This window comes from Catharus ustulatus, chromosome 21 (genome assembly GCF_009819885.2).
Source record: "Catharus ustulatus isolate bCatUst1 chromosome 21, bCatUst1.pri.v2, whole genome shotgun sequence".
Lineage (NCBI taxonomy): Eukaryota > Metazoa > Chordata > Aves > Passeriformes > Turdidae > Catharus > Catharus ustulatus.
In genome coordinates this window covers 10,344,343-10,356,907 of record NC_046241.1, presented here as the reverse complement: position 1 = coordinate 10,356,907, position 12,565 = coordinate 10,344,343, and the positions used below count along the sequence as shown (strand labels likewise).

The window sequence follows — 12,565 nt, the reverse complement described above, 5'->3', positions numbered from 1 at the left end:
AGCACCAGGACAGTTTACTGGGCACTAAGGACACATGAGTTCATCCCAGAGGGAGGGTGAAGGGGAAGAAGAGCTTCATGAAAATATTTTTATTTTCTGGTGCAGACATGCACGGCTGTGTCTGATGAAGAGCTCACCATGATCATTGCTGGCAGTGGTGCCTGTTTTGAGGTGGGCAGCTAAATCAGTCATGGATTTATTGTGTTCCATTTTAACTCCACCACTTGTGCAGACCCCTGTGAGTAGGGCTCCAGTCCTCTGCCCCATAGGGACCACCACCAAAAGAGCACCTGAATTCCCAGTCCTGGGAGAGCTGGGAGTCCCAGTCTGTGTTCACAGTGCTCTGCAGGTGTGGGCATGGGCAGGGCACTGGCCTGAGCATTGTGAGCTGTGCCTGTACTGCCTTTCATGGCTGATTAAAACTGAGCTTAAGTTTCTGGACAATACTTGTTATCAGTTTAAATAAATAATTTTCATAGAGTCATGACCTTAAAGCTCAGCTTGTTCCACACCCTGCCATGGACAGTGACACCTTCCACTGGACCAGGAGGCTCCAAGCCCTGTCCAACCTCATCCAGGATGGGGCAACCACAACTTTTATGTTCATTCTGGGGTTCCCTGGATTTTGCTGGTGTGTGTGTTGGTGGTACCTGTTTCACACCACAGCGAGCAGCTCTCTCAGCTTCCCTGGTGGGAAGCTGGTGGAAGGACTGTGCAAAGTGGTGGCCAGTGGTGATGGCTGGTGGCCAGTGGCCAGTGGTTGGTGGTGACGGCTCATGGCAAGTGCCCAGGCCATGGCTCACGGCAGTGATCAGTCAGTCAGTCAGTCAGTCAGTCAGTCAGCCTGTCAGTCGTTCACTTTGTCGGTCAGTCTGTCTGTTGGTCAGTCAGCCGGTCTCAGCTGGTCACTCAGGCTCTCTGTTGGTTGGTGGGTCTGTCAGTCAGTCAGTCGGTTTGTCGGTCAGTTGGTCAGTCTGTTGGTCAGTCTCAGCCAGTGGCTCAGGCTGTCTGTCAGTCAGTCAGTCAGTCTGTTGCTCTGTTGGTCAGTCGGTCTGTCGGTCAGTCGGTTGCTCTGTCGGTCAGTCAGTCAGTCGCTCTGTCAGTCACTCTGTTGCTCTGTCAGTCAGTCTGTCTGTCAGTCAGTCTGTCGGTCTATCAGTCGGTCAGTCGCTCTGTTGCTCGGTCCCAGACAGTCGCTCAGGCTGTCTGTCGGTCAGTCTGTCTGTCAGTCAGTCTGTTGCTCTGTTGGTCAGTCGGTCAGTCAGTCGCTCTGTCGGTCAGTTGGTCAGTCGGTCAGTCAGTCGCTCTGTCGCTCTGTCGCTCAGTCCCAGGCAGTCGCTCAGGCTGTCGGTCAGTCGGTCAGTCAGTTGCTCTGTCGGTCAGTCGGTCTGTCAGTCAGTCTGTTGCTCTGTCGCTCGGTCCCAGGCAGTCACTCAGGCTGTCTGTCGGTCAGTCGCTCTGTCAGTCAGTCAGTCGCTCTGTCGCTCTGTCGGTCAGTCAGTCAGTCTGTTGCTCTGTCGGTCAGTCTGTCGCTCTGTCGCTCGGTCCCAGGCAGTCGCTCAGGCCGCCTGTCGGTCAGTCGGTCTGTCAGTCAGTTGCTCTGTCGGTCAGTCGGTCAGTCAGTCAGTCTGTTGCTCTGTTGCTCTGTCGGTCAGTCAGTCAGTCTGTTGCTCTGTCGGTCAGTCAGTCGCTCTGTCGGTCAGTCAGTCAGTCTGTTGCTCTGTCGGTCAGTCAGTCGCTCTGTCGGTCAGTCGGTCAGTCAGTCAGTCAGTCGCTCAGGCTGTCTGTCGGTCAGTCGGTCGGTCAGTCGCTCTGTCAGTCGGTCGCTCTGTCGCTCTGTCGCTCGCTCCCAGGCAGTCGCTCAGGCTGTCGGTCAGTCGCTCTGTCAGTCAGTCTGTCGCTCTGTCGGTCAGTCGGTCAGTCAGTCGGTCTGTTGCTGTGTCGGTCAGTCGGTCGCTCTGTCGGTCAGTCTGTCGCTCGGTCGCTCTGTTGCTCTGTCGCTCAGTCCCAGGCAGTCGCTCAGGCTGTCGGTCAGTCGGTCAGTCAGTCAGTCTGTCGGTCAGTCAGTCGGTCACTCTGTCGCTCGGTCCCAGGCAGTCGCTCAGGCTGTCGGTCAGTCGGTCGCTCTGTCAGTCAGTCTGTCGGTCGGTCGCTCTGTCGCTCTGTCGCTCGGTCCCAGGCAGTCGCTCAGGCCGCCTGTCGCTCTGTCAGCGTCTCTGTGGCTGTGTCACCGCCCGGTCCCCGTGCGGGGCAGGCCGGCCCGGCCCCCCCGTGCCGGTGCGGCGGGGGCGGCGCTGACATCACAGTGTCGTTAGCATAGGGCGGCCCGCGGCGGCGGCGATGGCCGAGCCGGGCTGCCCGCCCGCCGCCGCCATGAGGCGGCCCTAGGAGCCGGCCGGGGATGAAGCGGGACTCGACCTGCATGGAAGGTGAGCGGGGCCGGGCTTTGTCCGGGCGGAGCCGCCGGAGGCTGCGCGGACCCGGGGCCGCCGCTCCCCCGCCGGTACCGGGCCGGGGCCGCCCCGTTCCGGCGTGCGGGGCTCGGACCGCGGGATGCGGGACCGCGGCCAGCAGGAGCCGTGCGGGCTTTTCCCCTTTCCCTGCCTTTTCCTGCCTTTCCCTGCCTTTCCCTGCCTTTCCCTGCCTTTTCACGGCTCCCGGGGCCGGGCAGCGCAGCCCCGAGCTGCGAGCAGGATTATGCAATTTAAAAAAAAAAAAAAAAAATAGAAGGGGCATTAGTTTGTTTTGTGGCTTAATTTGTTTATATTTTAAACTTCCTAATCCCTCCGACCATCTGGAGGAGCTTTTTTTAGCGTGGTTAATTATGGATGGTATCGGGGTCAGGATGCGCTCGGTTCCGCCCGTCCTCCCGGGACTGGCGCTGTCCCCCCGGGGTTCGCAGCGCTTTTTCCCCTCTGTGGATGAGGACAGCGGTAAAGCTCACCTTCAGAGTAAGGATGGAATATTTCAGGAGAACATTACGTGTTTGGTAACACAGGCTGGAGAAGTCACTGTTCAGTTGTGCCCAGGCCCTGCTCCCTGCTGGGGGTGGGGTTAGTTTGGGATTTTCTTAATTCAGCATCGTTCTCAGGGGTTGCACATCCAGACAGCTTCAATAGGGCCGAGAGAATAGGTTTTAGGGCAGGAAAGTCAGGTCTTCATCTTAGCGCTTTGTAAGGTATCAATTAAAAACCCGAACCAATCTAACCCGGTGTTAATTCAGAGCGTGCGGCCGCGCCGGAGCCAGGGCAGCGACCGCGCACGGAGCTTTATTTTGCTAAAATTGGATCAGAGAAAGTTGATCCCTTGAGAGAGCGACTAAACTCGGAGTGGCTCTGTGAGCGTGGGCAGCGCCACCGAGACCCTCGTGCCTGTCCCCAGCTGCGGTCCCGGCCATCGGGCACATTTTGGTGTGCGGGCTTTTGTTCCAAACTCTTTGTGCAACAACTGGCCGGAGTGAAGGATGCGTGCTCTGCCCGTCCCGCACAAAGGAGCGGGGCCGGGGTCCCGCAGCGCCCCGTGTCCCTGCAGCCCCCCCCGCCGGCACCGGGCTCCGCGGGGCTGGGGTCGGGGTGAGGCTCTCCCTGCCCGCGAGAAGTTGCATTTCACAGATGAGTTTTTGATATGCAAATGGAGATGTGTCCCAGGCAGGGGAAGGGTGATGGGTTTCATCAGCTGCACGCTCTTGATTTATACCGAGCCGAAAAGCAGCAGCTGATGATTTCTGTTTATTTTATTATTTTTTCCGGTTTTTTGGTTTTTTAGGATTTTTTTTAATGGGGGTTTTCTTTCTCTGCTTGGGCAGAAACAAGATCAGGGTGGAGTAGGACCGTGAGTTTGGGATTTCATTACTGGAAAGCGAGATGTGATGCACTGACCCTTCCTCTAGTACAGCATTTCTCCTCTTTTCTTTCCAGTACTCACGTGCTGCTTTTTAAAATGAGACTCTCTGTGAGCAGAACATCTTTGTACAGTACAGAGAATAAGGTTGCAGGCTTCCTCTTTCTTTCCCCTCCTCTATTTTTTTTTTTTTTTTTACAGAAGGCTTGTCCATTTAAATTAACCTTTCTCCCAGCTGGGCACACAAATGTTTTTGTTTTAGTTCACAGAGGGTTAATTCTATTCAGCTCTGCCCATGGCCAGCCTGATCCGGGGCAGCACAATCTGCTCTTTGAGCCGGGCTGGCCAGGCAGGACGCGGAGCTCGCCCGCCTCCAGCGTGGGGCTGGGACCCCCATCTGGGGCTGGATGGCGAGCGGGACCCCCGCCCTTTGTGCCGGCCACGGGCTCTGCCGGCCCGAGCAGGGGCCACGCACAGAAAATTTAATCCCTGTGTTCATCGATTATAAGTTAAAAAAAAAAAAAAAAAAGGCCCCTGAAGCAAAGGCGCCTGATTTGGGGGTGGGCTTGTTTGGACAATGCAGCGCTCCACAGCGAGGGCGGAGTTCCTCCGGTTCTGGGGTTTGAATTTCACAGGGTGCTTTTCTCCGAACTAAAAATTGACAATGAAAAGCATCGTTAGGAAAAATCAAGGGGAAAAGAAACCCCGACGCGTTTGTTTGTGTTGGAGGCATCACCAGAGGCGAGGGGAGAGCGAGATGCGGTTGGGATTTAAGTAACACATGTGTGAGATCTGCCCCTCCGCCCCCCTCCCCAAACAGCTGGTATTCAGCAGCTTGAGATTTAAACCCAGCTAAAGGCTGCTGCAGGGGGCTGCGGCAGGGTCAGATAATCGAGAAACGAATAACTGGCACATAGCTGAAAAGATGCTAAATGTATTAATGAATTGCAGTGCTGAGTGTTGCCTGTAATTTTTTTCCGACTGTAAAAGATTTCCGTAGCTGTAAATTCACGTTCTGTTGTATAAATGGGAAGTTTTGCTGGCAGCAGCTTTCTGCCTTCTCCCTCTGGCTGTCCAGCCAGGCAAAATCCCAGCACCGGGGTTTGGGTGAGCGGTTGTGCCTTCACTTTTGGCCTTCCTTTAGGAAATAAAGTCTTTGTTCCGTTCCATCGTAAAGCCAGTATGGAAAATCCCACAAGCCGGCTGCACCAACACCCCAGCAGCTTTCTGAGGTAAATCCCAGCGGGTAAATCCCACTGGGTAAATCCCACTGGGTAAATCCCACGGGAGCTGCGGTTGCTGCAGAGTTTTCAGTCGAGTCTCCAGGGTGGGGTGAGCCCCTGGCACCTGCAGATGCAGCCAACTCCTGGTCCCCTCCCGGAATGTGGCACTGCCGCTCCCCCACGGGACTGGCACAGGTGGGAGCAGTGACAGGGGTGTGCTGGGTGTGTGTCCCCATGCTTTAATTTATTTGCTGTGTATTTTATCTCATTCACATGCCATAGTGCTCTCTGTCTGTGTTTTTGCTATGTGTTTCAGCAGGATTGGAAGGTATTTCCTTTTGGAAATTCCTAAGAATTTTCTTTAAAAATTATCAAGACTGCTCATTTTACTGAGGAGAAAAGCCAGTTTCTTGAAAAATTAAATATATTGCTTTTACTGTTTGTCTTATAAAACATAGATGAGGAGAGATTTTTTTCTCTTTTTCACTCCATCCATTCTGTGATTCTTGTGTAACATCGTCATATTCTTGGAGAATTTACATTGTATGTGGTATGAAACCTACCATGACCTCTGAAAACAATACATCCTTTAATGTGGCTTCGGGGAGGGGCTAGCGAGGGAGTAGCCATAAAAATCTTCAGGGTTCAAGATGAGGTTGAGATTTTTGTGAGTGCTTTTGTCGTAGCAGCAACTGTTTGATTTAGTGGCCCCTGCTACAATGGGTTGGGAGAACAAAGCCAGAATATCCCGTGTATGAGTTTGTTAAATGTAAGACCCCTCAGGAAAATTGGGGAAGGGGGCAGGGGGATGCTTCCTCAGCTCTCTCTCTGAAATAAAACAGGTATTTGAAAAAAAATTTAATCTATTGCTTTGTGTCCTAATGTGTGTTGTCTTGTGTGGCATTTGAAACCAGAGTGATGAGAGGTGGCAGAGACACGGAGGAGGGAGGGCTTATTCACTTAAAAATTGCTATTCTTATTGTGTGTTTTGGCATTCTAGTGAAATTTCAAGCTAAGGGAGTTCAGAGCACCCTCAGTGCAGAGCTGCTTTAGATTTGTTTGTGCTTTACCATTTTTGTGAAGTTCCCTGTGGTTCTGCCCCATCTCTGCCACCCTTCACCCACACCAGGCGCTGCATTGCGTGGGTGAAAACTGGCAAAGGCCAGGAGCAGCAAACCATGGGCACAGGGCAGCAATGCCACGGTCCCTGCAGGATTTTTTTAAAGATCTAAACCTCTAAGACTTTCTGCAGACCATCATTTTTAATCTCCCAGTTTTGTTTATACCAGGTTTGTGGGGAGCACGGACACTCTGGGGTCTGTGTGTCTTTGTTCACGGTGTGTGTCACTGCTCAACAGCCAATTTTAATCTGGAAACCCAAGGAACAGTTTCTGCTGAAGTGTGTGCAGTTCCTGTGGCCAGGGGGCCGTTCACAGCATCTCCCTCTTCGGCTGAGGAGATGGGGATGGCAAGGGAAGGATTCTGATTCCTCCTGGAGAGATGGCATGGGAAGGATTCTGATTCCTCTTGGAGAGATGGGATGGCAGGGGAAGGATTCTAATTCTTCTTGGGGAGATGGATGGGATGGGAAGGATTCTAATTCCTCTTGGGGAAATGGGATGACAAGGGAAGGATTCTGATTCCTCCTGGGGAGATGGCATGGGAAGGATTCTGATTCCTCCTGGAGAGATGGAATGGCAAGGGAAGGATTCTGATTCCTCCTGTAGAGATGGAATGGCAAGGGAAGGATTCTGATTCCTCCTGGAGAGATGGCAAGGGAAGGATTCTGATTCCTCCTGGGGAGATGGCAGGGGAAGGATTCTGATTCCTCCTCGCTTTAATCATCCAGGCTTCCCACACTGTCTGGGTGATGGCCCTATTCTTCCCACAACAAAAAAAGCTGTGCCTGGAAATGATCCCTCGGTGACATGGCCAGCCAGGGCTGTGGGGTGAGGAGGGAGCCCCGGGGCTGTGCTGCACACTCAGGGTGTCCTGTCCTGCCTCTGGCCATGTGGGAGCCGGTGGTGATTCCTGCTGACCCCGGGATCCCCCACAGCCGGGATTTATGGCACTGCTGTGCGAGCAGGGGGAGGGCTGGGGGTGAGGCTGAGCCTGAGCTAAACCCTGCAGATAGAGGACTCCTCTGTCCTGCCTAATCCCCAGCCCCCTCCCCGTGTTTATCAGATTGCTGAAGGTGGAGATTATGCACTTGGTGGCTGCAAAGTCATGTTTGGCTGCCTTCCTTCAGAGATGCTCAGATAGCCCCACTGTACCCACATTCCTCTGGGTCCAGCACATACCTGAGGTGGCCTGCCATGTAAAACTGGGAATGTTTTGGTGCAAATCAGGAACGTTTATTCACTTAAAGTTTGTGTTTCCTTTGTTCGTCCCTTTATTTTAATGTTCTGCAACAGTGAAATTTGCAGAACAGTGCAAATGTGCATGCTGTGCATAGCAAACCTTTTGGAGATTAACACAGATTGGTTCTGGTTTCTACTGGGTTTAAGCTCTGGAGAAAGCTGCTTGTGAGTAGGAGCAGCTGGTTTAGATTTTTACTTGGCTTGTGTAACTGAAAGCTGGTCTAATTTCAGGTCTCAGTACATTTGGCTCATTCATTTCTCTTGCATTCACATGTGCTGCAGTAGTAAGAAGCTACAGCCTGGTTTGTCAGCTTGCTTGGCCTTTATTGAGGCTGGAGAAGACTTCACTGTGACTCTTACCTCCTGCTGCTCCAAAAATCCATCCTGCAGATAAACACCTTTGTCTCAGAAAACTCCCTGGTCTAATCTAAATGAGGAAAGTCAGGCTTGGTTGTTGTGCTGAACCGAGTTTGACTCAGCTCATCTTCACAATCCAGTGCTGTCCAAAGGCTGGGGGGGGTTTCAAGGTCTGTGTCCAAGCAGGAGCAGCACCCCAGGCACTGTGTGGGTTCTGTGCAGCTGTGGGGTTTGTGGAACCCCCTGGAGAATTCTGCCATACTGCAGGTTTGTGTGTCCCTGAGTATATTTGAATAGCTCCCACCTTTGCAGTGCAGATCTGTTTGCAGCTGTTGGGATTTTAATCCAACAGTAAATGAGGTGGGGGCTGGAGGCAGCTTGGCCTGGCTTGCAAGGGGTTAAACTGTTGAGCTGTGAAACATCTGCTGCAGGAAGAGCTGCTGGTGCAACTTGCTGGCATTATTTTAGGCACAGCTGACTTGGTTGCAGTGAGGTTTAGGCCTCCCTGTGCAGTTTGAGGTGATGAGGTTCTGGGTTAACTACCTGTGTCTCCTCACCATCATTTACTTTTTCCTTTCTGTTTAACATCCCTGTCTGGAGATCTCACCAAGCTGAGCATCATCTCTGCTCTCTCTCTCAGGCAGTGTTAGGGTCTTAAAATACTGAATTTAATGTGGCAGCTCCTGTTGTGGAGAGCCCTGCAATTTACATTTGTACCCATCCAAAGGCCTTCCAAAGATTTTGGAAAAGGATCAGTAAAATCACATCACTGTGGCTTGACTGTTCCATGGTTTCTGTAGTGATGTTCTCTTGGTGCAGTGAGGCTTTGGAAGCCTGGAGGTGCCCCTGGAGTGTGTGAGATGTGACAGGATTTCAGTGTCACTGGGGTCTGCCAGGTTTCTGTATTTGCACACCCTGCAGCTGAGGTGGGACATTTTAGAACCCTTTTTTCCCCATTGAAAAAAATGGAGTTTTTTCCAGAGTTCATTCCTCTCTGCTAAGAACCTCAGGAAGGTCAGAGGGGGCTGCTGGGATCCCAAGGGTCCTGCCTGGCAGTGGGGAAGGGAAGGAGGGAGCTGTGGGATGGCAGTGACCCCCTCAGCCCCCCAGACCCAGCAGAGCCCAGGTCCCGCTCACAGCCTTTCCTTCCTCTTGCCTTGCAGATGAGCGGGTGGATCAGCGAACCTGCCTGATCTGCGGGGACAGGGCCACGGGGCTGCACTATGGCATCATCTCCTGCGAGGGCTGCAAGGGCTTCTTCAAGAGGAGCATCTGCAACAAGCGCGTGTACCGCTGCAGCCGCGACAAGAACTGCGTCATGTCCCGCAAGCAGCGCAACCGCTGCCAGTACTGCCGGCTGCTCAAGTGCCTGCAGATGGGCATGAACCGCAAAGGTAACGGGCACAGAGGGGACCCTGCTGCTTCTGGGGCTGCCCTCCCTCCCCTGCCAGCCTGGGCTGCGGTTCTGCCTTCAGATTCCCAGAAAAAAAACGGTGCACAGGTTGAAAATGATGCACGAATGCTGATTTCTGAGATACTTCCTTCCCGTGTGGAGGAACAATCTGTAAGAGTTGAAAGCACGTATAAATATTTTGGGAATATTTGTATACATACTGAGGAAAGTGGTCACTGTTTTCATGCTTCAGTCAGTTACTAATGAGGCAAAAATTAAACCATTTGAACAGGCTTTTAGAATCACAAGAAAATTCCAAAATTCCTGTTTGTTGTCATGGGTGCTTAGACCAGCAACTCCTGCCCACAGGTGAGGTGGGAGAGTCTTCACTGAAAAGTTGTGGTCTGGGTAAGGAACAGCCCCCCTTTATCCATACCACAAGTGCAGAGGTGATGGAGTGCTGTGGTACCATCTTTAGGATTGACAGTGTGAAGTAACTCAGAAATTAGTGATAAAGAATGGGCTGTGGTTGATTTCAGTGTCACATCTCCACTCCTCACTCCAGTCTTTTGTGTTTTTAACCTCTGGAATTGCTGCTACCCGTTGAAAGCAGGGATTCCTGGGTTTGGTGGCACAAGTGGGATCTGGCTGTGCTCCCCTGGCCATGAGGCAGTTTGCCAAACCCCAGTGTCACCACACGGTTTTACATGTGGCTGTTGGTGGCCTCTGGGCCATCACTCATGCGAAAGCCGCCTGTCAGAGGCACTGAAACTTCCATAAATTCACTGCAAATCCACCGGGATCTTCGTTAGAAAATGCATCAGGGCCAAGATGGGAGAGCTGGGATCAGCCCTGGGGGGGTCAGGGGTGTGCTGGGGTCTGGGGGCTGCTCAAGTCCCTTCCCTGGGGGTCAGATGTGTGCTGTAGGTGGCTCAGAGCCCCTTTGCCCAGGGTCAGGGCTGTATTTTGGGGTCTGGGGGCTGCTGGGGTCCCTCCCTGGGGGTCAGGTGTGTGCTGTGGGGGGCTCAGAGCCCCTTTGCCCAGGGTCAGGGCTGTATTTTGGGGTCTGGGGGCTGCTGGGGTCCCTCCCCTGGGGGTCAGATGTGTGCTGTGGGGGGCTCAGAGCCCCTTTGCCCAGGGTCAGGGGTGTATTTTGGGGTCTGGGGGCTGTTCAGGTCCCTCTCCTGGGGGTCAGATGTGTGCAGTGGGTGGCTCAGAGTCCCTTTGCCCAGGGTCAGGGGGGTATTTTGGGGTCTGGGGGCTGTTCAGGTCCCTCTCCTGGGGGTCAGATGTGTGCTGTGGGTGGCTCAGAGCCCCTTTGCCCAGGGTCAGGGGTGGATTTTGGGGTCTGGGGGCTGTTCAGGTCTCTCCCCTGGGGTCAGGTGTGTGCAGTGGGTGGCTCAGAGCCCCTTTGCCCAGGGTCAGGGGTGTATTTTGGGGTCTGGGGGCTGCTCAGGTCCCTTCCCTGGGGTCAGATGTGTGCAGTGGGGGGCTCAGAGCCCCTTTGCCCAGGGTCAGGGCTGTATTTTGGGGTCTGGGGGCTGCTCGGGTCCCTCTCCTGCGGGGCCACAGCTCCACCTGGCGGCCGCTCACCCGCCTTCCCTGATCCTTTTCCTCTTTTCATTTTCTCCTTCCCTTTTTCTTCCTTCTCCAAACACCCACGTGAATTTCGCTCACCACCGGTGTCTCTGCCCAGGCCAGGGAGGTGTTGGGTTCTGGAACTTTCTCTTCCTGCCCTGGTGTCCGAGTTACGGCATTGTTGGGTTGGAAAATCCCTTCAATAATTTTTAAATTCAGATAAGATGCAGAGCTTAGCGTTGGTAGGAAAACCAGCCCAGAGCCAGGATGATATTCCAGAGATTCCATCTGTATTTGGGTCTCTTAAGGCCTTTTTGATGGACCACCAGCAAAAACATTCCTACATTTTGTTGCAGATGTAAACTATTGTCTGATGAAATTATGCTTTGAAATCAAAAGACCAAGACAATTTATGCCCAGGGCTCGTAATGAAATGAGCTGAAGGGAAACTTCTAAAGCACAGTTAATGGTAAAATATCTTGGAAAATGAGAAAAATTCCCCCAGAATTCCTGTAGTTACAGCAAGTCAAATACCTAAAGGTGTCAGCTAACTATGACAGCTTTTTTTACATATATATATTTTTTTTAGTGATAAACTAATATTTTTTTTAAAGAGCTTCCATGTGAAATAAGCAGTCAGTGCTGTGCATTGCCCAGGTGGGTGTTTGAGGTTTGGGAAGCCACACTCAGGTCCCATGGTCTCTTCTCTGCCTCTCCCTGAGCTGGAGGAGCAGCCTTAAGGCTGGAGGAGGATTTGAGCTGAGGATGTCTCAAACCAAGCAGCAGCTTTTCTGGGACAGAACTTTTTTGGCTGAATTTTGTGTCACTTTGTGCTGCTTTGTGGGCTGGTGCAGCCCCGGGTGCCAGGCAGGGTGAGGCTGTGCTGCACAAGGTCACTGTGCAGCTGGGGACAGCTCCTGCCAAGTCTGGCCAGGTCGTGCTGGGAAAGAGATGGAGCCCTGATAAACGTGGGGAGGCACAGGAGCAGCAGGGCTGCACTGACACAGCCACAGGGGAGAGGAAGGCTGAGAAGCTGCTCCAGGTTAATCCCCTTAGCTGGACTTTGCTGGAGTTCCCTGGACATTGTTTAAAGAGATTTAAAAATGCAGCTGAGGGATGGGGCTGCCCCTCTGAAGTGCAGCTGTGCAGCTCAGTGTGGTAACTTGAGTTTTAGACAAGCAACCAGCAGGGCCAAACATCTCCCCACTGTTTATGGTGGCTGTAGGAGATGTGAAGTGACACTGTGTCACCCTGAAGTGGCAGCAGGGTCTGCAGTCACCAGTGCAGTGCTCTGTGTCTGTGCTGCAGGCAGCACTGGTGGTGTCTCTGGGGGGACTCTGGTGCTTCCCAGGGCTGTGGGCAGTGGAGTTGGACGTGCTGGCCTCCACATTTCATTTTCCAGCAGTCCTGGGCATTCACTGGGTTATTTCCAGGGGGTCAGACAGGGTCCCTTACTGTGTGCCACTTCTCAAATTATGCTGGAATTAATTGTGATGAAGGATTGCTATTTCATCATCACCTGTCACTCAAGGAGCACCTGAAGAAACTAAAATCCTCGAGTAGTGCTTGTAGCCGCATTGATGTGTCTGTGCCCTTTGGGCTGAGAGCCATGCTGTGTGTTCCTCACTGAGGCTTGGTTGTGTCTTGCAGCAATCAGGGAGGATGGCATGCCAGGAGGCAGAAACAAAAGCATCGGACCTGTCCAGGTGAGCGCGTGTGGCTGTCCCTCCTCGTTCCCTTTGGTCTCCTGGCTTGGCTGGGCTGGGGCTGGCTTGGCTGAGCCTCCCTCACCCCTGGCTGAGCCTCCTGCTGTG

At 53.0% G+C, this 12,565-nt stretch overlaps 1 protein-coding gene across 3 annotated transcripts in view; it reads left to right on the top strand.

The window, feature by feature from the left end:
- Positions 1-12,565, top strand: part of NR6A1 (nuclear receptor subfamily 6 group A member 1) — a 73,571-nt gene that overhangs the window by 46,425 nt on the left and 14,581 nt on the right. For 2 of the 3 annotated variants that reach the window (XM_033077527.2, XM_033077525.1), the window contains exons 3-4: positions 8,944-9,174; positions 12,402-12,457. In XM_033077527.2, coding sequence (XP_032933418.1) covers positions 8,944-9,174; positions 12,402-12,457 — 287 coding nt within the window. Of the gene's footprint in view, positions 1-2,341; positions 2,430-8,943; positions 9,175-12,401; positions 12,458-12,565 lie in introns of those variants that run through there. The other variant, XM_033077528.2, reaches the window with a different exon arrangement.